The sequence below is a fragment of the Nesoenas mayeri genome (genome assembly GCF_963082525.1).
Source record: "Nesoenas mayeri genome assembly, chromosome: 7".
Lineage (NCBI taxonomy): Eukaryota > Metazoa > Chordata > Aves > Columbiformes > Columbidae > Nesoenas > Nesoenas mayeri.
Window position 1 is genome coordinate 17,059,452 of NC_137551.1, and position 27,932 is coordinate 17,087,383.

A 27,932-nucleotide genomic window follows, 5' to 3' on the forward strand; every position below is an offset into this window, starting at 1 on the left:
TTCAGCAAATGGCTCCTCCTGTTCACTAATGCCCTATGAAGTCAGCTTTGTCCAACAAACATTTGTTTTCATTGTTACCATGTTTGGCCTTGCCTTTTAGCTGTTTTCAATGCTATCTGAAATAAAGATGCTCTTCAGTTAAAACAGTCTTAGTTTCTGTATCTGAAGTGACATGCCCGATTTCTTTTGCAGCTCTGATAAATGCACAGTGTCTTGAAGCTATATAAAAGTGATGCCAAGAAATCCCAAGAGGCTGATTTTCTTGGAATAATCTTAAGTAAACAAAGCTTGATTCAAAATCCATCTTTATTCTCTCCTCATCTAAATCTCAGCTTGACAGAATGTTCCTTATTAGTTATTTAGAAGAGGCCAAACTCATGCCTTCAGGTCAGCAACACAATCAATCATCAAGAAAAGAACATAAAATAAGCAGCAGCTTTCAGGCTCCCTCACAAATTCACAGCTCCCACAGACACTTTTATCTCCCCCTTAAAGGAGGGGGGAAAAAGGCAGGTAACTCAGCCTTTCATTTGGACACAATACATCTGCAAACACATCAACAAAAATGACCAGAAGATGGGCACAGTGTTCTGTATTGGTGTACACGAGTCAGTCATTAATTAAAACAAAACCACAAAAACATCGCCAAAAAACCACACATAAAAACCTAACACAAAATACTGGAATGATTCAATATATGATTCAATATGGGCCACCACAGGTAATAAATGACACAGGCCCATTTTACACAGATCCTGAAATTTGTGGTGTTGGCTTCACAAATGTAGTTTGAGAATATATTTTTCTGATAAAGGCTATTAAAAAATATTCTGTTCCTCTCCATCCTCAGCCTCTCATTCCCACTCTCTGTTGTTTACCTCACTCTCAGCAGTAACAGAACAGTTCTTTCAGAACTGTAATGTAAGAACGGAAATGCTGAAATGCTCTTGGTGAAAATAAATTTTCTCTTAAAAAATATGGTCCCACTTCATGCCTGTCTCAATTCTGTTTACACAGTATAGCTAAATATAACTGTAAACATTTTTTAACAGTGTGTTTATTCTTAGATTGTATTTATGCTGTATTTCAGCATTTGTTATAGCAAACTGTAAAACATATTAACACAAGACTTTTGAAAAGAACAGTATAAGGGGTGTTTACAGATAGAGTTCATCATTCCACAGACACTGCCATTTTTCAAACATTATTCCTACTTCATATCCATATTTGATTAAAGTACTTATACATTTAAAATATTCTGATTTTCTTAAAGCAGTTTTTCCAGAAGTCTACTTCTGACCAATGCCTTATTTCCCATGACCAGATTAAGGGATTTAGACTATAAATCCTGTATAAACCATACCAAAGAAGTAGACCCAACCACTTACAGCCCACTGCAGCCTGGTCCCAGCTCTAAATAGCAGGCAGGTATCAGAAGTTCCCAGCAGTTCCATAAGCATCCCAGAACTTACATGCCGTACATGTGAAAACACTTGATCTCTCCATTACAGCATCCACCTCTACCTATTTCTTTTCCGGTCTGCTTTGTTTTCCAGAAGTTTATTTATAAATTAGTATAAAGAAAACAGGTTTTCTCAGTTCAAGGTCTGCGTCTTGTTTCCAGCTGAATACAGAGTTTTAAACCAGTTACCACCATCAACCTGATACTACGAGGAAAGTCTACATACATACTTAAAACACAAGCTAAGGCTACATAGCAAAGCAATTGCATGAATTCATCATAATGAAGACAAAGAACTACATGTATTTTGATTATTTCTGCCCTCTTTGGCCCTTTTAGTACTTTTGTCAATAGCCTGTCATTGTTTCTTCTTTTAAGAATACTTCAACACAGAAACAAGGTCATTTCCATAATGTAATCGCTTTGCTCATTTGCCTCATTCCAGCTTCCAACCAAAAAAATGAAACCCCTTCAGTAATCTGCCACCTTTTCCAAAGCTCTTCCTTTACTGCTACAACCCTTTCTTAGTACCACTGCAAAAACACCAGGCAGCATTTTTACTCTATCCCAACACTTAATTCCAACTCATTTATAGCATTTTTAATAAGTTTCTCATCTTCAAACCAGGGATGACATTTTCTCAAATGCTAGTATCATCTATCAGCCATATGTTGCCTCAAATGACAGGCCACATGTAAATCCATTACTAGTTTCAACTTCTGTTCAACTTGATGTTTTTGGATGACCACACAAATACGATGCTTTTACAAAAAGTCATTGCTTTTCAGGTTTCACAGAGGAGTAACTTAATTTGCTGTTAAAGCAGAAAGCCTAGAAACACCATAGCAGGAACCAGAGACGAGAGTTATGAACCTTATCTTTTGGCACAGCAACATTTCCAAACCTTCTTAACACACCCAAGCACCACAAAGCCAGTGTGGAAGATGGAACTGGATCAAGAGCTCACTGTCTAAACTGCAACTAGCCATGGGAAGCTTAACATTGACTCCTTCTGAAGACACTGCAAAAACCCAAGTCATAGTAATAGACATGAGTGACAAAACTAGGCCCCAAATAAATTATTATTTTCAATTAAAAACAACCTTTTGTCTGCATAAGAATATAGAGCCTTTAAAGTATTGGAGCCATAAGGAAGTTCAAAATAACTAGTTGATCCTACAGGAGAAAATGCTGTTTGAATTGAACATACTCAGACATAAGTGGTTTTGGTTTTGAATTATGTTCATGTTTTTCTTCAAGCTTACCAGAAACCAAACCTCTTCCTTTTCACAGAAAATCTGATTACGCAGGCTAGACTAGCTATTTCCCAAACTTGTAGGGAGAACAAAATTTCACTAAAGACCAGAAGAAAATTTCATACCCTTCACAGTCTCCTTAAACTGTGACAGCCGTGTATCATGCAAATGGACTTCTATACATGGACATGAAGAGAAACAAACCCAGGATGGGCTCTTATACAATAAAAGCCCACTCTTTGCTTTACTTCTGGATCAGCTTAAGCTGGAATCTACTTGCCCAAAACATAATTTACAGCAAATACAAAATATTGATGCAGAAGTGATTCTCCCTCAGGTACAATCACAATCCAGTCAACCTCACCGAATACAAGAACAAGGAAATGAAAACAAAACAAAAAAGCCCAAACCCAAAAAGTTTGGCAAGAGTTATTAGACCTGTAAAAGGTAGGAAGGTATAAATATAACAAGGAAATCAAGACCCTCATTCATTTTAAGGAATTGGTTTTGTACGTTCAGATACACTCCAAGTAAAAATTAGATTCCCTACATGAAAAGTCAGACTGTTATAAAATAATAAAGCATACTGAGTGTAAACAAAATGAGGATTTCATGTAAACCATTTTGTCTTCGTACGACAGGCTTCTAGAAAATAAAGCAGGTTAAACTGATTTTATCTTACCGTAAAGTGAATTAAGCAAAATGAAGCAGTATCAAGTCTGCAATTTCACAAACCAACAGTTTCACCATTTGATAAATATTTATAACTGAACTTGTTTTCGATTTCTAACAGCTCAACAAGTTTCTACAACAGTCAAAGCCCATAACTTCCCTGCCAACACAAAGAAAAAGAATAAAATCTTACCAGCCTTTAACAGAACAGTTTCACACAAAAGTATTTTGTTTTTAAAAACAACCTTTCTATTCAAATGACCAATGACATACAGAAAACTATACATGAAATTTTTGCTGAAGACAATCAGCCAAGAGAACTCAGGCATTTCAGAGCATTCTTTCTTCTCACACTGAAGTACTCTTCCTACAAATCTTTTTTCCACATGTGAGATTACAGATTCTTGAAGAGATAGGCAGATAGACCCTACACAATGCTTTGTGTTGGAGTTTACAGAGCAAGAAATAACAGTACTATCAATTTCTATTTGAAATATAGATAAATTTAAGTGGAGTTAGCAAAAAGTTGGAAAAAAGGTCAGAAAATAAATGTATTTTTCTTCTAGCAATATTAAAAAAATTATTTCCCCTTGCAGGTTATAGAGTACCACATAGACTCATCTGTAAAGATTACATTAGTTCAAGACAAAAGAATGCATCACAATCTGAACAAACAAATGCATTTCACTTACCGAAGAAGCAAATTTTGTACTGCCAACTACATTTTCAGCAGACAGCTGACAAAGCACAAGCCATGTCGTGGCTTAAGGCTGCGTTCTTTCCAGCCTTTCTAACTGTCAAGTGTCTAGATATATAAGAAGTAATGTGAGCAGTCAACTGCTGGCACACAGTTCTTGAGACCTTCTCTTTCGAGGTTTGTAACTAGTGTTTTCTGAAAATTACTTTCTTAGTTACATTTTTATTATTTTAGTGTAAAAACTGTTCTATAAAAAGTCAATTACTAGTGACTGTTTCACAGAATTCAAAATAGAGCAGTTTAGATGCGTTACTCGCATGACAAATGAAGATGTAACACTCAGAGCTTAAAATTTATCTTCCAGTAATTTTATGAGAACATGGCAATCTACATCATGTTACAGGAAAAAAAAAGTTCTCAACTATGATAAGCTTGCTCTTTCAAGCTTAGATTATTAACTGCGGTTTTGTTATATACCAGTTATAGCCCATTTTTTCAAGCCAGTTAGAACAACTTATTCTCAGGACACCACAAATGAACAGAAACGGCGAAGTACAAAGTAGATGATGGTCAGTCAATTACAATATAGGAGGTAGAAACACAAATACAGTTCCAAGAAAAAAGTAAATAACTGTTTGTTTGTTTGTTTTGTGAAAACACAGATTTTGGACTCACTAATCCAGAAGAGGCTATGGCTGTCCCATTTAATGGCATTCAGCCTCCATCCTGCAAAAGGATATACATAAAACCTAGGAAAACATGCCTTGAAGTTTTACCTTCCTTTTTACACCTAGGGAAAAACCAGCCACAAGCAGTTCTCACCACGTTTAATTTAGTTTGCAGCTCACTCTCACCACAGAGCCAGACTTCCTCAGTCATCTCAGGGTTCTTCTGTTCATTCTGTTGGAGACTGAGACAGTCTGATTCCCAATCAGTTAAGGGAACCACTGTTCAGAAAATAAAGGGAAGGCACTGTGGAAAGCTACTGAAGGACTGACTGTGCTCCCAAAGTGGGAAGTCTGTTTGCTACAGCAGAAGCTGAAGCTGGTCTATGGACTATGCCCAGCACGTATACAGCTGCAGCCCGGATCCCAGATAAGAACACATCTGGCAAAGAGGAAAGGTCTGAGAACAGATAAGCTTCAAGCTAAGGATAACTTGTGACACGACCTAATGGTATCACATAAATCCTAATGATTCAAACAATTCGATGTGCTCCCAGATTTTTCCAGAAAGATCAGAGGGACAGAATACTCTACTGATTTTTCCGGATTAAGCAGCACACGGCACAGTAACAGAGCACAGACTCAGGGAGACGCAGCAAATCCATATCCAGAGCTTCTATGGAATCCACAGGTTTCATAACTGTGCCACCAGTTTTGTAGACAAAACTATCACAAACTCAACCACAATGACATCTGTTGAGAGCACTTTTCTTGAAAGACACCACAAAGTAAAAACCAAAGGAAAAGCCTAGAAATACTTACCAGTTGTGCCCAGTTATGGTTCCCAATCTCCTGTTGCAGAAATTGTAATCCTAAACCAGGGGCAATTTCAACCTAAGTAAGCTAAAGTTCACTCCACAGTTCCAGAACTATGCAGTACTCCTCAGTGCCTTTCCTAAAAGGTTGCAGAAGGCACACAATGGAACAGCTGTTGTGTTCCACTCCAGTAATGGCTACATTCCAATGGTGGATTAAGTGGTCCAGAACCATCCTTATCTAACTCACAGGAGTATAGTGAAGACTGTTTATAAACCCATACAATGATGAGACATACTAAGTATCCTTATCAACTTTAGTGTAGTCATGCTGGGCAGAACACTACAAGACACAGAACTTGAAGACTCCACAGTTAGAAATTATTGTATTTGTCCAGCTGTTATACTGCAATGTAGTTTTATTTGCATTTTAATGTTCTTGCATACACCTTCAGGCCAGGAATCCTATTATCTTAACTATGTCTGTTGCCATGTAATTCTACTGTGCTTTAAAAAACATAATATTGAAAACTAAATATTAGTATGTATATGATATATACTACTTCCTTATTCTCCCTCTAAAGTAGAAATCTGGATTCAGTAGTACTGAGGACACTCAGCTAAGAAGTTTCTTTAGATTATTTTGTTTGGAGTTTCATTGCCGCTTAAAGATTTTGGGAATAACAAATCTATATTTAAGCAAGTGTGCTTGAAGCTTTCTAACAGGTCAGACAACTCAGCAAAATAAAGCAGCAAGTACATACACAGCCAAGAGCACAAATGCTTTTTTTGGTAACAATTTCCACTAAGGAAGTTATGAACTTCAAGACAAAAACCAAAATACATTCCTTCCATGTAGCAATTCTTGCACTAAAAAAGTTCTTTAGCTCAAATAAGATAAAAGAAATATTAGAATGTAAAGAATGCCTTGGACTAACACCTTCTTAGCTTTAATCACAAATAATTGCCTCTTCGTACACTAATGAGCAAGGCAAAATGGAAAGTAATTTAGACAATTCATTCAGGGTAATAGCTTTGTGAGCTAATATTACTGTTGAGAGATTCATTCTCAATTTGCTTGAGTACAACAACAGAGCAGCACTAAGTTTTGCACTTCAGGGAGCTTTTCTATCCTATGTAAATATAAACAGAAATCCCATTATCTATAGATAAAAACAATAAAGCAAGTTAAATAAATTTTCATATATTACTATTTCTTGTAACAGCCATCAGCTCCCTGGATCACAAGTGTAAATAAAACACTTCACTTACTGAAATCGATGAGAAACCTTCCAAATCCTTGCCTTTGGTATTGGGGCATAATCATTATGCAGGAGACATTGTACTTCTGCTGGCAAAGCTTTTCCTGTGGGAAGGAGAAACAGATCAAGTATGTCAAAGCTCTGCTGAAGCAGGCAATTGCCTGCACCTGCCACTGTCCTCGTAAAATAATCCCAATAAGGTGAACAGACACATGGGGTCATTACCAAAGTCAAATAATTCCATGTTAATATTTAATTATACCAAGGAAGTACCAAGCATACCCTTCAAAACAAATATTTTTTAATTAGTTAACTACTTGGCATCTTAAAAATTAAATACATTGTCTAAACAGCATGATGAAGTTTAAGTGCTGTAAAGGAGAAGGATGGGAGGAAGAGGGCAATATTTTCATGCTCCACTGACCATTCTGTCAAGGATACAAAAGCGGAAAATAATATCCATACACATGGTGAAGCTGTATTTTCTGCAATTGCTATGCTAAGTGCCTGCTGGTTTCCATCTCTATTTTGCCTTCTCTCTCTGAATTAATACAGGGTCAGGGTGGAGAGGAGGAACTCCATACTCTGAGAACAGAGTCTTACTTGAAGCATATTGACTTTTTCAAAGCTGAATCCTTCTCACCTGAGTCCAAATTAAGAGTGCTCAGAGGTCAGAGCTCTTTCAAACAGAATGAAGTAATTAACATACCGGAAACGGAGGCAAATATTCCATTGATTAAGACAAAAGAAGGAAGAATCTAAACTAGGAAACTGTTCTAAGAATTTAAGGTTATCCGTTCTTTCACATTTATTGATAAAAAGGAAGAGCCTTGAAGCCTTGTTACCTTTAAAAGATTACACACACACACACAAAAATCTCTCAACATCAGCACTAGGTAGTTTTGAGGGAGACCAATAAATCAACCAAAAATATCCAGGTCAGCATAACCGACAAGAAGTTGTGGCAGGCACAGGGACAGTTTAAGACACCAGTTATCACTTCAGCTTCCACACATCAGATGACACCAGGCCAGTGATGACACTGTCAGGATCACATGCCAGAACATTGGTTTCTAAAGATTTCTTCAGCTGTGAGAGCAGATACTCATGCTGTATTTTACCAGGTGTCTTAGTTTCTATGGTATAGTGAAGTATTTTCTCTGTAGAGGCTTCTCAAACTCACAAGACTGCTGCTAGCATAGAGTTTACATCCTGCCAACATTATTTGCCATTAGGGAAGAAAAGCCAGAGTACTTTTGCCAGCAAGAACACACATGTGTTTTTTTTTTAAAAAAAAAAAAGGCGGGGGGGAGGGGTGAAACCCAGGACAACACATGCAGTTCAGTAAATAACTTCAGTGGAATCAGGTTTTATTTTTCTTATGTTTTGGTAGTTAAAACATGCATGATCATCAGATGTAACAAACAGACTGGCCAAAAGCAACAAGGGTGAAGTGGAGGAAGAAATGCATTCTTGCTAAAAGAAGGAACAAACAACAAGAGAGATTCAACACCTCCAGTACCTGAAATAAATCTAGTAGGAAATATTTGCCTGTATCAGAGTTGACATATTTGTATGCCACAAGAACTTCTGACTGACATAAGAGTGCAAATTGTGTCTACACATCTCACGGTTACTTTAATCCCAGGAAGGCCCCCATCTTGGAAGGAACTGGCAACCCCCAAGAAACCACTATAATATGGAGGTACTCTGACATGATTTTTAAACCTCCTAAAAGCAACATCTTCATAAAAATCACTTCATAAACAAAGAAAACTATATACTGAGGGAGGTGGTGATACTAGGAGCAAGAAGTACTGAATGTCTGAGTAACTACTAATTCATCACATATCTTATGAACAAACTAATGGAAACTTCTGTTGCAGACACATCTAGTACTATTTCACCATTATTTTTGTCATCTTTGTCAAGACAGTCTACAGAAGTATAACTTTTGTCTATAGCAGTCACCTGTTACTTTAAAATCCAAAGCAAAACCCCAACCAAAAGACATCCACTCTAAAGGAAGCATCTGCCATAAAGTTAGGCACTGCGTTCTTCCACTCAGTGCAATGAGTATCTGCATTAGATCAGAGTGCACACAGGAGGTGAATGCAGCTGGCCAGTTATGTCTGAACATCCAGCTTGAACTGCTAGCAGTAAAACCATGAAAACACACCAACATTTCAGATACTGAGCACTTTTAGAAGCTAGACGTGGTATAGTATTGCAAAAATGGTAGAGGGAGGAAAAAGATTTGATTTTCTACTGCAACCACAACACATTCTAGGGGAAGGAAAACAAAACAAAAAGAACAAAAGCAAACAAAAAAATACACCACCACACAATCAAACCAACAACAAAAAAACCCCCCACCACATGTGGCTGAATGCACATACAATTGCTCAATTTGCATCAGTGTCTGAGACAAGAAAGTACAAGTGTATTTGGGACAAGGCACATTATATTGGAAATTTATAGAGAACATTCAATCTACTGAATTGTTTCTTCTTTGCTGTTGGCACAAATATTAAGAAAAGGTGAAAATTAGTATTTTTTAAAACAACCACAATTTTTTTTTTACCTTAGAGAAATATCCAACTAAATGGCAGCCTTTCTCATCATTTTTTGTAAGGACATAGAAGAGGAATGGTTCAACATCATAATACAAGGTTTTGTGGTCCAGAAAGAGCTTAGCTAACAAACAAAGATTCTGACAATAAATTTTGCTCACATTTCCATCAACCTAGAAAGCAAGACAGATGCAGTTATTTTCAATGCCATCAACATGTTAGGACAAAACAACTTCTTGCATCAATCATATCCTAGAAGGAAACATGAACAAGATGGAATTACAGAAGAAACACACATTAAGTTTCAGAAGATAAATGCCCCAGCTTTTTGTTAAATAAGAATTCTCCAGTTAGTACTAATTACTTTGCAAGTATTCTCCAAGGATCTGGATTTATTAAACAAAGTCGGTTCACATTTTCATTGTTCAAGTGAGACTTACCTCTCCCAGTTCAGTCCTGAAATGAAAATTAGTGACTGGCAGATAACAAAATGTTCTAGTTAAAATGATATTAAACTGTGGTTTGCTAAAAGGCAGTGGTGTAAAACAGTCAAACAAAGCAAAAACGGTGAAGTGTATTGTGTTGTATCCTTGAAATGTAAGGCAAATGAATGAGTTCGCAACTACATATCAATCACAGCAATGTTTTAGATAAACTAGACAAAACTTCTATGCTAGACTAAAACACTATTGAGCAAGAGAATTAAATTTTCAGGCTAAGTACTACAATTAGTCTAGGTATGTTACGAGTGTAAGGAGTCAAGCTGTGACTCAGACAGCTACAGAAGAGCCAGACACAGATTTCCTAAATCAATTAGTTACTCCCTGGAAGAGAAGGCTCAGTCAAAGGCAACAGCATTTTAGAAATAATCTTAATGGAAAAGTTTGCTTGTACTAATATTCTTTAGTAAAGTCACTACCCATATTTCATTTGCAGAGACAGCCAAATGGTACATGCATTGTCTCAAAAAATAATCAATTTTCTATGCTAATTTGTTTTTAGTAAAAATCCTAGTTAAAAGTCTAAGTAACCCCCAAACTTTAGGATATATCCAGGGATTTCAAGGTGGCTTCAGTAGTATACTTGCAGTATCTGGATTAAAGAAAAAACATTTAATGGACAGCTACTGCTCCTGAAGGCATCAGAATAAACTTACATGCAGTACTCAAGAACCTATCAAACACATTAAACTCTCATACAACTCACTCCAACTCTCTAGATGCTTGCTTTATTGCTTCTTACACTTATTAGCAAGTGTGCAAATTAAATGCAAGCATTACCCAAGTAGAAATCATCATCAGGTAACCCACAATCCTGAAAACCCACATTATGCAAGATATATTTTTCAGCAAGAATATTTGTACAGAAGTGTAAAAAACTCCTTAAATTCCAGACAAACTCAGCTTGTTCATCAGTTTTAAATGAATCAGGGGGGAGGGAGGAAGAGGGACTGCAACTTCAATAGCAAGCATCTGTCAAAAGTTTCTTGCATACAGCGTGGTAGTAAACTATGTCAAAGTCTCCTCTCAAATCTGTCAAAGTCATGCTCTAGGCAGAGGTACATAAATCTCAAATGTCAAACTCATCTCAAAAACAGAAAGCATGAAGGAAACCACAAACCCTTCATTCTGTCAAACAGAAAACAGGTGTACAGAGTTCCTGAAAGTATCTGTGAGGAAGGACATCAACTGATGAGTAAGGTTCCACAATCAGCAGAGTAAAAACTGACAATAGCCTTTGAATTAAAAAAAAAACCACCCTACTTTATTTCAGAAATCTTAACATAAGTGCTTATTAAAGCACCTAAAGTAAATAAAGGCAATAAATGCAGTGGAGAAAGAGTCGGAACATTGCTTCACATTCACCTTGTTTGCCATGTGTTTTTGTGTCAATCCCCCGCCCATACCCAACCCCTTTCTCTGAGCTATATTTTAATTTGAGAAGTTTTTATTCACATATTGGTAGTAGCTAATGAAATTAAACTGGAAAGCAGGATTTGCCTATTGTATACTGCACAGCTCTTAACACCTGCTAACAGAGAAATTTAAGTTATTTTGGATTTACTAGGACAATTTTGCTTCTTGACAGGAAATATATATATATACAGATATTATAACCAGAGTCTTTTGCTGGGAGATCTACAATCTTCATAAACATTGCCCAAGTCAGGAAGGTAGGAATCTTGATGCTAATAGCTATTTTTTAATAGCACAAATCCAAAAGAGTGAACCAAATATTAGGATATTGTTCCAATTTAAGTAAGGACTTTAAGACTCCATCAACCACTGTTTGAGTAGACAATGGCAATAACCAAGCATGACTGACATTTATACTATATAAGTTTCAAGAAGAACCTATGATACCTGCAGGTAAAAAGAAGTTATCAATATACATCTAAATACTCTTGTTGATAAATAGCCTCAAAAGAAGTCCTAGTAATCCCAGCAGTCTTTTCTGCTCATGCAACAGGTAACAACTCTCGAGACACAGGAATGTGGAGGTTAATGCACAGCTGTAGTAACTGCAGGCATGCTATTTGAAACACAGAATTCTATTGTCCAGGATATCCTTAAAACACTCAACTTTAACAGAAGTTGTGTCTCAAGAGAATAATTCAGACTATAAAAATAATACACAAAGTTCAACTCTGACTTTCTAAATTAACGGCAGTTTGTTCTGGCCAAAGTTGGACTGAATCTCTGTCACCCAACCAGGCTGTTCCAGGGCAAGTTTCTCAAACATCCAAAATGAAGGCAAAAGCACTTAATAGATAAGTTCGTGTTTTTATAACAATAACCGAGAAACTGCTTTGCTTGCTTTTATACATTGGAAGCACCTACATTATTAGTATTCTCCCTACACCCAAGATACTCAAATAGCCAGAAATGAATGGGTGCAAGAGGTACCTTTGCTGAGAAGGCAAAGGCAATCCAGTAAAAGAGCTTCCATTGCAGTCCCCAAAGATACATACTATACAGTATCTTAAGAGGTAGAGTGGTGCATGAAGAAAATAAGAATTGTGACAGAATACAGTGGGGTGGAACAGGGGGAAGATGAGCTTGGTTTTGCAGTATAAGAGTCTCCAAGGAAGTATTTAAGTAAGTTTTCACTAGCTCTATAACTGGCCCACAATATCTACAAACTCTCAGAAGTTTAGCTTTTTATATGCTTACCTCAAATACTGAAAGGTCATTTCTTCTGTAGATTTCATTGGCTGGAGGATGAAACCAGCCACATTTCTTTGAGTGCCTCAACAAAATGTTTTTACTTTTCATGTATTTAAGACAGAATTCACACAGGTAAAGCTTTGGTAATCTGTATGAAAATTAGAAAGATATTTTATACAGAAAATCTGTTAAATTCTATAAACAGAAAAGTTACCACAAAGTTAAAAGCCCTCCCCATTTGTATATAAGATACCATGAGTAAATACTGCTTAAGTTTAAAGAAATAAGAAAAAAATAATCACATTAGAGTGAATAATTAAACATACACATCAGCCATTAGAAAAGATTCAATCAATCACAATGAACCTAATTCAATAGAGATGGACTGCTCTTTTCAGGAATTTTATGGCTACTTACCTTCATTTTTAAATTACTGAAGCAGTGGAAGACTGCTGCAGAAACTAGTCTACAAAGTTTTAGAGCAGAGGGCAATCTTTATGTGTTCTTAAGCTACTAACAGTATGATCCTGGGATCACATTGGGAGCACAGCCATAGTTTACACCACTCCAGTATTCTAAGCAAGTTTATCAACAACATAAACGTATTTGAACTGTTTGTTCCATGAGCTAATCCCACTGCACTGAGCCAAATACCACACTGCCTCCTACAGGTGCCATCCCACTATTGCCTCATTCTAATAATTATCCACCATTATGCCTCTATCTGGGATTAATTTAATTGATGAAACAAATAACTCTCTCATAACATAAATTGAGGGAATAAAAAAGTAACTCAAATAAATATTAACACTATAAAAGCAGGAAATACAAATGCTTTCTACACTTTTCTAAACCCTTGATTTTTATATTACCAGTTGATGATACATAACTCATTCCTACCACACAAAGATGACCATATCTAGGAACAAGAGAGATTGACAGAAAAGGCAGCTTAAAATAATGCTATGCAAAGGTATTTTGGAATAGACCACATAACTTGAGTGCTTGCTATAGAGGCAGAGCTTGATAAACATATAGTTCTAAAAATCTCCATGTGTGCCACTGATCCCATGGATTCATCAAAAAAACTTCTTTTCAGCACATGCAAAAATCAGGAGATCTGCTGAGCACACACACTAGTTCATGCTCTCTGCCTGACTCCAAGGCGTGCCCTGGCACAGGCAGCCACAAACAAGACGCTGTTGCCATAATTCCTCACTTGGACTTATCTAGCATGTTCAGACCTCTCCCTGGTTCCTAGAAAAAGGATGTTAAGAAATTCTGGATGATAAACAAGGTTAATTGCTCCAAGTGGCCAGAAGTTGGACTTACCTGTTTGCAATGGTTTGGAGAGAAAAGCAAAAACAAAAACAAATAACCACCACCCCACACCAACACACAAGAACAACAAAACCACACCAATACATGCTGCAAGATTATGTCTATGCAGGACTAGGAAAAATCAGTCTTCTTAATGCATCTTTGATTAGAACTAGTAAAAAATAAAAAGAAAAAAAAAGAAAAAAAAAAAGAGGCCAACCCTTGTTCTCACTTAAAATTACAAAATCATATTTACTTATAAAAGTTGTAAATTATGAACAATTACAAAAGAACAAGAAAATAAGCCACAATTATCACATTAGTAAAAATTCCAATCATCCTGACAACTTACTACCTTGCATATTCCTGTGGGTAAGGTGAAGAGTACCAGGTCTGTATCTCGTATTTTCCGAACTCAATCACAGAAGGGTATCGCCCACTCGTTTCACCACCATTTTTACAACCAATTTTCTGTCAGGTGCAATAAAAGCAAAATATTAGTTATAGAAAAAGTAAAAGGAAAGTTAGCTTTGTGTCAATCAGTTGCTTAAGTTCTTCCAACCTGGACAAGCACAGGACAGACTTTGCAAAGAGCCAAATATAACTAGGGAAGATGTCTGTCAAGGTGCCAAACAACTAAACATGAAGCGAAGTGAGCAGTGCTTACAAGTGTATACAAATAGATGGTACATGGCCCAGACAAATAAGAGGCACAATTGCCTCAGTCCTCTTCTCCCATAGCATCTAGCATGAGGACTTCTGTACAGTTCTAGTTCAAACTCAATGCCATCCTTTTGTCAAAAGAAGGCATCAGCAGAAACCTTCTGGAGTCCTTGCAGTTTACTTCTGAACAGTCAACAGTATACCGACACAAACTAATCTTGGCTATCATACTCGAGTTGATCAGAAAATGACTGCAAGACTATAATGTGCTGTCAAAAGACCAAAAAAAAAAAAAAAAGAAGGGGAAAAAAGTAATTTCAGTGCCACGAATTTTAGAAATCTTATCACCTAACATTTTTGGACTGCATATGAAAGACAAAGAAAGGAGGAGGTGGGAGCCACTTCCATGAACAAATGGAAGTACAAACTAATAATGAAATTGAATCTTTAAACTTGGTTTGAGTTTGTTCCTTAACAAACTCTGAATTTAAACTACAAAAAAGTCACTGCATTGACCCATAGCAGGTAATGACAGTTCTTGTACACTAAATCTGAAAAAAATTAAGTGATTTCCAATTACTAAAAAAACCACAAGACAAATTTATGATGCAATTTTATAAACAACAGCAGTTGAAACATTCCATGCACCTCCCTTCTGACTCAGATTCTCAAAGACACCAGTTGCTCAATTCATAGACACAGAAACATAAAGGTCTATTTTGCCACAGGAAGTTGCCATGTCCAGGTTCCTTGGTCAAAAAACAAACAAACAAAAACATTATCAAAAAAACCAGCTCAGTCTCCACAAGCTTTAGATTAACACTACACACCTTAAAGAAGAGCATTAACACCAGCTGGTATAAACAGTTTTAGTCAGATTCAGATCAAATATTTTCACTGCTACTAGAAAAAGCCTATAGTATTTAAACTCCAAGTGTGTTACATCATTGGGTAAAATGAACTCATGAAGTCAGTAAACCCAGTTTCCTATCAAGCAGTATTTGCTGGGACAAACCCAACTTTTCACAGTGGCTGCTTTATCCACAAGCACATTGTTACCAACCAACATCCCAGTCTTGACCAGGATGTCAGCTATGCTTAATCTCTATGCTTGATCAGTTGTAGTCCTATGTCCAAAATGCTTATATTTCAAAACCTATCCCAAGTGTCACTCATCATCTGATCCATTCCAGTGTGAGGCCTTGTCTCCTAAGAGAATGTAACTGTATTTACAGTGTCTCCCAAATTAAATTCACGGCAAGCATGACACATTAGATAAAAAGGAATATATTAAAAATGAGGATGAACAGACATGAAAATAAAGTAAGCTTTTATTTACAGAAATAACTACATTTTACACACTGATTCTTACCTCCAGGGAAAGCTCTCGAGCCTGCTTAAATACTTCCAAATCCTCCTGTGTAACAGTGACCTTGCTTCCCACCAGAAATATATCCGTATTTTCTTGCTTGATGCTTAGTTTGATTTCAGTATCTGTTATTTAAAACCAGCAAAAAGTTTATTCAGACATGAAGGTTACACATGCCTTAAAGTGATACTCCTAAATAGGACTGCAGCAACTACAGCTGTTATGACTCACCATTTTAACTAAACTTGGGATTACTAAGTAACTGAAATGAAACCTTTCCCCTTTCTGGTTTTGTAGTTTGCTGTTGCACGAGCTATTTTTGGCACTTGCTTGTCTGTCTGTATAAGCCTTTACAATCCAGTTCTGCTAAATGAGTTTTGAACCTTGTGAAATGGAATATATTCTATCACTAAAACTTTGATACTTATTAAAGTACACTCTACAAAGTAAAAACAAGAGTAAAAAAGTTGCCCCTAGAAGTTGGAGACCAATGCTAAGCTAAATCTACATTCAAACATTATAAAACCATATTTTCTTAAATAAAATTATAAAAAAAGGTAGCTCACAGCAGTACAGACCGGGTGTTGTGGAGACTGTAGCAGGATGGAATTGTTCATGAAAAAGCAATGGAGCAGAGGGAAATGAATTGAAATTCCCACCATTATAAGCACTGACAGCACACAATCATGATGACAGAACTACTGCCAGAGAAATGGCAGGGGAATAACAAGGAACTAGCATGAAAAGTGACTACTCATGCGGTACTACACAGCCATAAGCAACATTATGAAGGCACTTGGGGCTCCTAGTGTCACTACAAATGCAAAAAATAATAAAAAGGTGGTGTGGTATTAGTCAGAAAAAAAAAAAAAAAAGAACACAACATGTTTTGGAGATTTAGTCAGCATTAGATAACAGGTCAAAGTTTTGTTGCTTTTGTATGAAAGTGAAGCAAGAACAAGAGAAATAGCTAAGACCTATGTGACAATATAAGAATTTTGATTCTGGATGGGACGCAGGTTTGGTTGGCGCTTTGACCTTTGCTTACCATCATCCTGATCAGGTTTAATCCTTCCGTCTGCCAAGCTCCCCTTCCCTGGTGAGGGGGTCCCCATCTGAGGGGTCACTTTATACTTTATTCTGCCTAGAATCCTGTGCTTTTTAAGGAAAGCTGCCCTCTTGAGGTGAGCAATTGCTTTAAAAGCGTGTCCTCTAGACACACCCCATCCAAAGGTACGAGAAATAAACCTAGTCCTAACAGCTTTCTTTCCATAGAAATGGCTATTAGATTTTGATGTGGAAGATAAGTCTGGTTTACAACGCAAGCGTTTGGGTGGTGCATAGTTTGGGTGTCCCTTTTTCCGAGAATGTCCCTGAGTGGTATAGATATGAGAGAGTCCATCGAAAAGTCCCTTTATCTGACTGTTACTAGGAAGGCCACTAAAGGAGGGCACGCTTGACTGACTGGAAGACCTGTGGGGAGAGTTAGAAGAAGTGGAAGTGCTGGATTCTTGTGAACTGGGGCTCTGACCAGAGATGGGGGTTGGGGGTAGAAGTGAAGAAGGTGGAGGTTTTAGCTTTTGTGTGGTACCTGTAGCCAACACAAGAGAAGTGCATGACTGTTTCTGAGAGACCTTTTTCCTTGGACGATAGTGCTTTGAAAAGTCTATTATTTCACCTCGTGATCTGCGACCATCAGGTGATGGTGTAAAGAACTTAGTAAGGCCATCAATGAGCCCTTTGGTTTTCTTGTTAACTTTAAGTGTAGAGGCAGATATGTAGGTGGAGGTGGTGGTGATTTTGGTGGTGGCACCAGGCCGAGTGGGGTCTGTAACAGGCAATCTGCTGCTTGAATCCTTCACAGATGCAGCATGACCAGATGAAGGTGTGGTACAGACTTTAGTCTTTTGACCCCTACCAGGTGACCCCCTTCCTGTGAATGCATTCATGGATCCTTCATCACTGGTTACAGACCTATGCAAAAATTTAGAAAATAAAAATTAGCATTAAAAATCTGTAACTACTGTCAAATAACACCACAGTTATACAAAAGTTACTTACGCCACTGCACTTCAAAGTCTTTAAAGAAACAGAAAGACATACACACTTCGCAAATACATTTCACACTATGACATAACATCCAACTTTTTTTTCCCCCTGTTGTTTCCCCCCCACCCCATTGTCTTTAACAGACAGTCTATAGTAAATATAAATAGAAGCAGCTGGAATAGCGCCATCTCACAAGTATACAGCCTCCCCACCTACTTTTATGCATGGCAAAAGTGCGCTTCTTTGGAGAAGAACGTCAATGCACTTTGGGTACCATAACTGCTCCATCACCACAGAGATTATTGTGCACACAAAAGAAATGCACAAGTTCAGTGTTAATAAGTTACTGCATATCAAAACACAACTTCAGGCTTAAACTGTAGAGAAAGTCTATCAGTCCTCATTTTTTGAGAAGCTATTTTTTTTCATACTCCCATTGGATTATGTATGCCAACACTAGTAACGAAAACTACTATCAAAGACTTAAAAGCAGAATGAGGTAAGTTTAAGAACATTACAACAAAACCAAAGGAACGGACTCTTTTCTTTAAAAATTGTAACAGTAGCAAAACCAAAAATAGGAAAGGAAAAAGCAAAACTAAGACCAAGTGGCACTTAAGCTGTTAATCAATCAGGCCTAACATGGAAGGTGTTAAGAAGAAAGGAAGAAAAAGGGTACACAGAAAGCCAACGTGACAGCAGAAGTACAGGTTTAGCTGGTTGCTAAGGGCTGAAGAGAAGAACGACATTGAAGGATACGCTGAAGAGCAGTATACTGTAAGTATATAGAAACAGAAAATTTAAAAATATTGGCAGTAGAAGAAATAGGCATCAGGAGACACAATCTAATTGAAAATCCAAACAAAGCTATATAATTGCATCAAGTGCTCTGATTCCCTTTTCCATCCTGCTCTTTGAAGTTAGCTTATTTACTTTGCAGTGGAAAGTTTTCTTCTACAGATTTTGCTTTTTTAATTGAGATGCAGAAGTAATTAATTCCAACAGGTCACTTCTAATTAGAGATTGCACAGCCTGGGGCTACCATCTGGCTTACTGAACTCCAAGGGCCCACCAGTTTAAGAACTAGCCCCTTTTCCATTCACACATCCTTAAATTTGGTTAGCTCCTAAGAGGCAACAAAACCAAAAACTTTTAAGTCTTTTGAATCCTTTGGTGCCATAAGCTTATGTCCATCACAAGACCTATTCTTTCTGCCAGATGCAGTAATCGCAGTCAGTGCCAGAGGCCAACACACACCTGGTTTTAGTTAATCCTACACAGTCATTTGCCTGGGAAGGGCTTCCCACAGATGGTCAACAGGCAAAAAAAGTATTCCAGTACTACTGGACAGTTTTTCTTTGTACTACACAAAAATATCTAAGTGGCATTAGCTAACCTTCCTGTATTTCATGTGACCACACACTTTCACGTATGACACTGTCAGCCTCTGTACCCTACAAGCACTTTTAAATAGGATTCCATAAGGAACAGTGTCTTCTCTTATCCCTCCAGTTTTCTAAAACATGATTCCTTTGTTTTATGTATTAGACATTGAAATAACAGAAATGTGTCCACAGTCTTGCAAATACTTATTATGTAAAGAACCACCCCCAAGTACCACTCCAACATGCTAACAGAGCTCATGTGCTACAAAAAAAGATTTTCATAAAAATATTCATATTCATCATCCAATGCTAACAAAACTTATGCATCCTTTAGCATGACATTTATGTTAAAAGCTGTAGCTCAGAATCCCATTGGCAAAATGTAACAGTAAAGCCCTCACAAGCTTTCCAACGTTTATTCTACATGTATGAGAAAAGAGGAGAAGCAGATTTACTGTGTCAGACAGACATTCCTGCTAAATCCACTGTGAGAACCCAAATCAGGGGCATGTTTTTAGAGAACTAAGATGACAAGTACTCTGTTAGAACCCTAGTTGAAGGTTTAGAAGTTTTCAAAGAGGTAAAGCCAGAGGTGTAGCTAGAGATATATGGAATATTTTTATTGTGCACAGTGATACACAGGAATTTCAGTTAAAACGCTGGAAGTTGTATGGCTGTTTCAATGACCTTCAAATGCCCAAGTTATTTAGTCAGGAGGAGAACTGTGAAGTAGAAGAATATTTCACATCTCTCTGTTTAACAGCATGCTCTCATAAGCCACTACACCTTTTACTTTCATGTAGCACGACAATTCATCCTTGTCCTGTACTACTTTCCCAGAGCAACACACACTGACCTTTAGGACAAGAACCAAAATGGCAAGAAAAGAAACCCTGGCAGAAAGAGTAGAGAAAGAGACCATAGCAAGCTGCACAGCACCAAGTACATCAACCTGACTAGCATGCTGTACTCTAGTACCATTTTTTTTTCCTTCTATTTGTGCACGTTGGCCGCACTGCCTCCAGAAATCCTTATGTTGCAAAATGCAAAGTTTTACATCTGCTATCATGCAACTCTGAAGAATACCAGACACGTGTTTAGACAATAGAGAAAAATGGTTGGGTAACAGCCACATGACAGAATGAGTAGTAGATAGAGCCAGAAAGCCTTTCAGCTGCTGAGCTGACGTGGCCAAACAGTTAAATAGGCAAAGGAAGGCGTATGTGGATAAGAACACGTGATGAAGGGCAACATGCTACTGGAATTAACACAGAATCTGTTCCTCTTTAACACTCCATGTAATGTCAACTGAGCATTTGAAAGCTACTTAAACAATCCTCCAAACCAAGCCTTAAAGCCCAACTACAGTGTTCCCTGGAAAGACAGATGCCAAAGGAATTACAGCACTCTCTTGTCTTAGATAAACACATTCCTGAGAAGCAAGAGGAATTTCAACCTCTTTCCCTAGTAACCAGTGGCAGCCGAACAGCAGAATTCAAGTAACAATTTTTTCCAGAGCACCCCTGAAATCAGAACTTCTGTAGGACTTGCCCAGCTTGCTTTTTGGAATGGGTTTTGTGAGCTGATAATAACAAATGAAGTAATTTTTATCCAACTTTTGAACAGGTCTTAGAGCTGAACAGTCTCCTAAAGTTGGATTTAAGTAACTCACTATTATCTTCTTAGTATAGATTCTGTATGTAGTTCAATTATTTGAAGTTATGTTTAAAAGACAGTTGTGGCATATGTTATCATAGAGACTTCTATTTGCATCTGCTATAAATACAAGTTTTGTTTAAAAAATATGGGATCTGGGAAAGTAAACTACAGGAAGAGGTTTTTTTTCATCATCTTCTGACATGACACAAAAAATAACCACTATAACTAAGAAGTTATTGGCCTTTAGGTTGAAAGCCATATACTAGAATACTCAACATGTATTTTCCTCAACTTGAAATACAGTTAAAAACTGTAGCTGAACCTGCATCAACTCTTAGTTGACTATATTCTCAGAATCATTAAAAAAAAAGTTTAAAAAATTGAAGAGAAACCTACAACATTCGTTGCTTTAGTTTATTTTTCGGTCGTCCAATAGGTTTTGCATATCGTCGCCTTATTTGGGCAGCTTTCTCATGAAGCAGCTTTCTCCCTTTCTTCTTTGGTCTACAGACCTGGCAAATCCACATCCCTACATTAAAAAAAAAAGTTTAATTGCACAAAGTTTATTTAATCTGTACTGCATGCGTCTCCAAAGATACATGCCAAGTACACAAGGTCAATAAATTATCTTATGAATAAGACACAGGGAAGGAGAAGTAGGCAGAGAAAAGCCATCTACTTCTACTCATACTTTGAAGTTTTTGAAAGCAAAGTGCTCATGGAAATGGTTAAAAAAGAAAAAAAAAAAGAAAATCACATAAAAGATTGTGAGCAAATGGGTTCTTGGAAGAATTTCTGTTCTAGCTTGTCTCTCCTTATACTACATAGGATCTTTCTTCATATACAATTCAGACAGTGACAAAAGAAAAATGACATGAGCATTACTAAGCAATCTCGGCTAGAGCACACTAAAGAAAATACCAGATCATACCTAGGTATGTTTGTTTTAATATGCAACAACTTGAATTTGGCATCCTTTTAATGTTAGGTGATCACATCTGAACACATTTATTATAGATAAGGCTGGGAATTTAGGGGGGGTAGAGGTTGGGAGTCGGGGTGGGCAGAAATGGAAAAAGTATTCAGTGTAACTTTAAGATTAAATAGGGAAAGCCACAAAGATGTGAGAGCAGAAACGAAAGGTGCTATGTATCAGGATCTAGAGTATCTGAAGACACAGGTGTTTTCTCTGTTTTTTAAATTACTCTTAGGAAAAGCATGAAGAAGCAGGCATGCTCAAGAGCTTTTTGTCATTTAATATGAGAAAAGACTGTGATGAAAGTATTTTCATCAAAAGGATTTTTAGTATCACCTTTTGGCATTCGGGAAAGTGGCGGGTCACAGCACTCCATGTGGAACCCTCTATCACAAGAGTCGCAAAAAAGCATGTTATCCTGAAGGGGGGCGGGAGAAAGGGAAGAGGGAAAAAAAAATACTTAATACAGCATTGCTTGAAGTTGTACATCAGTGATTTGTATTTGCACATGTGCTAAGCATAGAGCTACAGTACACAAAGAAGAGTCAGATAACAGTGCAACTTACTGCATTTTTGCCTTGGATCCTACATGCGCTGCATGTCTTGCATTCAATACACTGCCATCTTAAGGCCTTCACATTTGTTGTTAACTCTGGACAGAATTTCAAACATGATGGATGTCCTTAAAAAAAAAAACAAAAACAAAAAAGCTTGAGCTGGATTCTCAGGTTCAGCAGAACACAGCCACACAGCCAGCACCACCAGAACCCTGCCAACACCAGCTGTTCTGAAAACTTCACAACACATTATTTAACTCGTTCACTTCATACAAAGATAAAGAATAGCTACCATAAAACTAACTTATGAAGAGAGGTAGAAAGTTGACTTTATTCTCATTGACACCTGTGAATGGTCTACACAAGCACTTGAAATGGAATTTCTATTTTTGCTAGGTTATTCTCATAGCACATTAAACTGCCATTGGTTCTGAAAAAAGTATTTTTACAAGCTTGACCCCACTTCCCTTTCATAGCAGAGCAACAGAAACGGAGAAAATCTTTAGATAAAACCGTATTAGTTATTTTTCTGAATATATTAAGTATCTACCAGAGAAACTTAATAGTCAAACTACATGCATTTTTTGTTCCAACTTATTACTTAATTATATATGAAGAATAACTTCATAGCAGGAAGAAGGAATAAAAACTAAGCAAGCAATGGGCACGAGAAACACCTACTGCAAAGGAAGATTTTAAATGGTAGGCAGTAGGGGAAGAGTAGCTGAACTGCAACCTCCCACAAAACTATATTTTATTCCCTGGCACAACTATCCTCTTTTCATGGCAGCCTAGAAGGCCTACATGGCTTTTCCAATTAATAGAAGATATCAGACAACTGAACACATACAACACCTTGGGCAATACTGGCAGTGATTTTTCACATTGTCAACCACCTCAGAGTATACCATTAATACAGAAGAGATAAAAGCACTGCTAAACAGGAATGGATAAGCCTTCCCAGGGAAACAGGTTTTGCCATTGTTATATTCAAAGATTATCAAGAACATCAACCCACAAATTGTCAGAGGTAAGAATCCTTGGTGCCGTGCGTCACTTATATGGCTGCAAGGATACGATGTACATGAAGGAAGCTTTCTTCTCGCTGTCAGGGCCAGGATATGTGCTTTCTTCCTGGCAATGGTCTAGTCATGCCAATTCAGACTTTCTCCATCCGCTGTTCCTCAGTTCAAGACTGAGCTAAACCACCACAACCAAGAACACAGGCTAATCCATGAGGATTTGCTATTTTTGTCTTCTAACACACTGAGGCATGAATGGAAAAGATGACTGATGGAATGCAAAAGCCACTTCGAAAAGTGCGAATTTCAGCTTTTATTTCCTTTTATTGTATGTACCCAAGGCTTAACCCACTTTTTGTTAAACTTCAAAAGACAATGTAAATGGTATGAATACAGCATATTCTCAAAATAAAATGCAGGAATATAATATATTGGTAAAGATCAATCAATAATAAATTAAAAGGGTAGTTTCAGAACCAAAGATATTGAAAAAACATTGCCACTTCATTCTTAGCATGCAATTTAAGATATATCAACAATTTTTTGCAGTTAAAACCAAGTATGAACTTAAAAGGCACTATTTTTCTTGAAAGTGACAAATATACTCTAATTGCATAGCTGAGTTCAATGCTACACTGCTCCCTTCAATAAAGCTTAACAAGTCCCTCACTTAAAAAAAAAAGAAATAAGAAAAAAACTCCCTAGAGTGGCCAATATTAATAATCAATATCACAGAAAGACTTATTCCATCAAACATGACTTAACAACTAAATTAGCACATTAAAGTGTAATCATAAATCAATTACCTCCATACAAGTACATTTAATTCCAGTTATCTAGCCTGCACAGAAGTGATTTACTTCAAGAAGCAAGTAAGTTGTAGTTTAAATTGTTGATTTTAACATGGCCTTAAGTAAATAATTGAGAAGTGTAACCATGAGAAACATTCATTCTCGCTGGTTGGTAACTATGCATAGATTATATGTAAATGGGTTACTTTATTTCTCTGTCATCTACAAACACAACATTTCTCATTCAGGCAATTATATAGTTTAATACAGTTGTTAATATCCTCAAGTGTTAAATTTTACTGTCAGACAAAAGTCAAAAAAAAACCCCACTGGTATTAAAGAATCTTCCTGCAGGTCCAAGTCCCTGAGGCACAAATCACTAGAGGATGGAAGAGCATCAATGGGAATCACTGTGCACTTGCTATGTTCATTTCTCATCTTTCCTGGGTATGCACTAGCACAGACAGCGCAGTAGCTTTCGTATTTCAAAATATCATCTGGTGTTGTTCTTTAATACCTGATAATACTTACACTCTTCATTTTGGACACAAACTGATATATCCCAAATAAAACAATAAGTAGAGGGTAATGCCTACCAGGCAAGAAGTGGTAATCAACACAACTTTCACTTTTAAAAGAGACTTCGTTTAACAAATTTCTGTAGTCAGTTAAATGAAGTCGCTGTGACCTTCAGTGATTTTACAGCTAGTTACTTGAAATTTGAAGGAGCTGAAGAGAGAAAGCACGCTTCTGCCTTCAAAATTTGCAGTATTTCAGCTCTAAGTGATCTCAACTGAAATCAAGAACATACTGTCTTCTCCACGTCCAGAAGCTGACACATCTGCCAAGCAGTTTTCAACACTTGATCAATCTCTCTAGTTTGTGAAGTGTTTCAGGCAGTTATTTCTGCTGGTTCCATCACTTGACTTTCTCGTAAATCTCAACAGCATCAATATTTTAATGTAGCACACAAGTTTAACAGCTTACTGGAAATTTGGACATTTGAAAGCTGGCAATTTCCACCAGGAATACATATAGGCTTGCTGTAAAGCTAAGCTATTAAAATTAAAGGCTTGAAAATTCATTCTTGTATGTCCCAGTTAGAAAAGGTTATGATTTGTGATATGTTGATTTTGCAGAAAAAGGTGAGATGAGGACATTAGAACAGAACATCTCACTCCTTTGTGACTGAACGCAACTCATTTTACCTGCTCACTTTAGTTTCCTCATAAATTTGGGCCTTGTTTATTCTCCAAATCATTTCACAAAACAAGCAGTCTTTTAAAAGAACAAGTATTATATCAGTGACAACAATTGTGCTAAATGAGTACAGTGCTAAATGAGATATGCTACTATCTCTGTTTATCTTTGATACAAATTTTGGGAACTTACCTAAGATAATTCACATTAAAAGCCCTTGTGTTCGATAATCTTTTAGGTAGAAAGCAGTATTACTTAGGGCGATTTATGCTATGAGCTGAGGGGATCAGTGCACCTATCTCAGACACGTAGTAGGCTTTTCTGCATGCAGGTTTCTCAGCTGTTCAGTTTATCCAGCTAGCCAACATCCTCCCACAGACAGCAATAATCAAGACAATTCCCATATTCCTTCCTTCTTAGAGTTTCTCTAAGTCCCCTTTATAAAGCAATCTCTGCACAGTGTTTTCCAAACATTTTCTGTTCCTGCGCCTCGTGACCTGACTCTGATGTTTGTTGTTCTGCTCTCCAGCCTCCCCGTACCCATCTTCAATGGGTAACCCTCTTGCCTTCTCAGCTTAACATACTAATTATTTGAAAGGACAGCACCCACAGGTGTTCTACTTATAGCTATTTTTTCCTCTTTTTAAAATATTTATTGTAGTTCCCCAGTACGCTCAATTTTTTTTCCATCCCCTTTCTAAAACTTCACCTTCCTTTTAAAAACCCGTCAGCAGCAGCTTTTTAGTTGCTTCTGCACCTCTCAATTGGGAAAAATGGAAGTAGAGTTCGATTCCAGTTCTCAAGCATATTGATTTTTCAATATCAAAAGGGAAATAAACAAAAGGGAGTGGGATGGGGGAAAAAGTTATGTTTGCTTTCATAGTAGGATTTGTTTGCTGACATCCAACATCTTTTCACTTACTCCTTTAGAAAATGCCCAGTGTATTCCATTTCCACTGCCCAAATAAATTATCCTCCCAAATACTACAAAATAAGAGTAATATCAATGAAATGTGCCGATATCTGGATGGTTTCTGCTTTCAGAATACAGCATTACCTGAAGAGGCACAAGCAACTGACAGAAAAACAAAGCAGATATGCCAGTAGTGGGCACTGCAATTTAATCTCTGATCAACTCAACAATTTGCCTGCTGTGCACAACATGCAATTTCTTTTATGTTTGTTAGACAGCAATACCAGCTTTGAGATACACTACAATGTGCAAAATTACAAATCCAATTACAATAAACCTTCACTTGAGTGAGGTTTTGTTATTTATAAGTTGCACTGAGAGTGTTTTTATTTTTTAGTCAGGCATCAGTAGCTAAAGTTTAATGATCCAGCAATCTGATTGGCAGTTTCAACATTTAATTCTTTATATCTAATACATCTCAGGAACTAATTAAAGATAATTTAGTCTTAATGAGGCAAAGAGAATGTATCAGTGTTAATTCAAATGGATCCACGAAAGTCAAGACTTCCAGTTCTAAAGTGTCTTAGACCTACCAGGGGATTATTACACAACCAAAGAGTAGCTGATACCTAAGCTTAGCTGATTAATGTAAACTCTGCATACCACAGAATCACTGAATTGTTTTGGTTGGAAAAGACCTTTAAGATCATCAAATCCAACCAGAATCTAACCAAGCACAAAATCCTACTGAATTTCCTAATATTAGAATACAGATCTGAAAATACAAAAAACCTGTAGACCATTAAAGGAAGACAGTTTAATACCTATGGAGTTCGGTTTTGCATATTGAGGTGAAAAAAAGCCACTTCCTTACTTCACTGTTTAATCACTTGCTTAAATACACTAAAACATACACTAGCTATAATAAAAAGAATCTGTCCAGGGTGACAGATTCAGAAGCACATGATAAAAGCATATCCTGATTAAATGAAAACACATTTTTGATCCACACTGTTTTGTTGTTACTCAAGTACTTATGTAGCTATCACAGTACACCAGACAGACTATCTTCAGCACACTTACAGAATGATGACACACATGGACTCTGAATTCAAAGACACCAAAACAATACTTTCACTTGCAGCTTTCTCAAAAGCAGTGCTGGCTTATGCAGACTATGTCACTTCTCATTTCCTTCCTAAGCACTTCTCTCTTCTTCATTCTGGCACAGAAGTTGGTACGGCTGTGCGGTGAACTGGACTGGGGAACAGACCAAACTTCTTTCAACTCCATTTACGCCTCAAGCCAGTTTAGATGCAACCAGGTGCCATCACAGAGGGGTAGCGCTAAGCAGCTGCATGTTGCAGCCAGTGACTCTAAACAGCACCGCAAGTTTGTCTTTGAGCTGGGATGAGAAGTTCTGCAGTGCAAAGTTTCACTAAAAGTACTTCCCAATCCA

At 37.2% G+C, this 27,932-nt stretch overlaps 1 protein-coding gene across 2 annotated transcripts in view; it reads right to left on the reverse strand.

The window, feature by feature from the left end:
• The window catches only part of KAT6B (lysine acetyltransferase 6B), a 98,066-nt gene that overhangs the window by 25,466 nt on the left and 44,668 nt on the right, over positions 1–27,932 (reverse strand). Inside the window, exons 3-11 of one of the 2 annotated variants that reach the window (XM_080347387.1) lie at positions 22,557–22,672; positions 22,327–22,408; positions 21,411–21,543; positions 17,513–17,895; positions 15,925–16,046; positions 14,245–14,360; positions 12,576–12,717; positions 9,414–9,575; positions 6,840–6,933 (exon numbers count right to left, since the gene is read on the reverse strand). In XM_080347387.1, the coding sequence (XP_080203513.1) occupies positions 6,840–6,933; positions 9,414–9,575; positions 12,576–12,717; positions 14,245–14,360; positions 15,925–16,046; positions 17,513–17,895; positions 21,411–21,543; positions 22,327–22,408; positions 22,557–22,672 (1,350 nt within the window). Of the gene's footprint in view, positions 1–6,839; positions 6,934–9,413; positions 9,576–12,575; positions 12,718–14,244; positions 14,361–15,924; positions 16,047–16,969; positions 17,896–21,410; positions 21,544–22,326; positions 22,409–22,556; positions 22,673–27,932 lie in introns of both variants that reach the window. The other variant, XM_080347386.1, reaches the window with a different exon arrangement.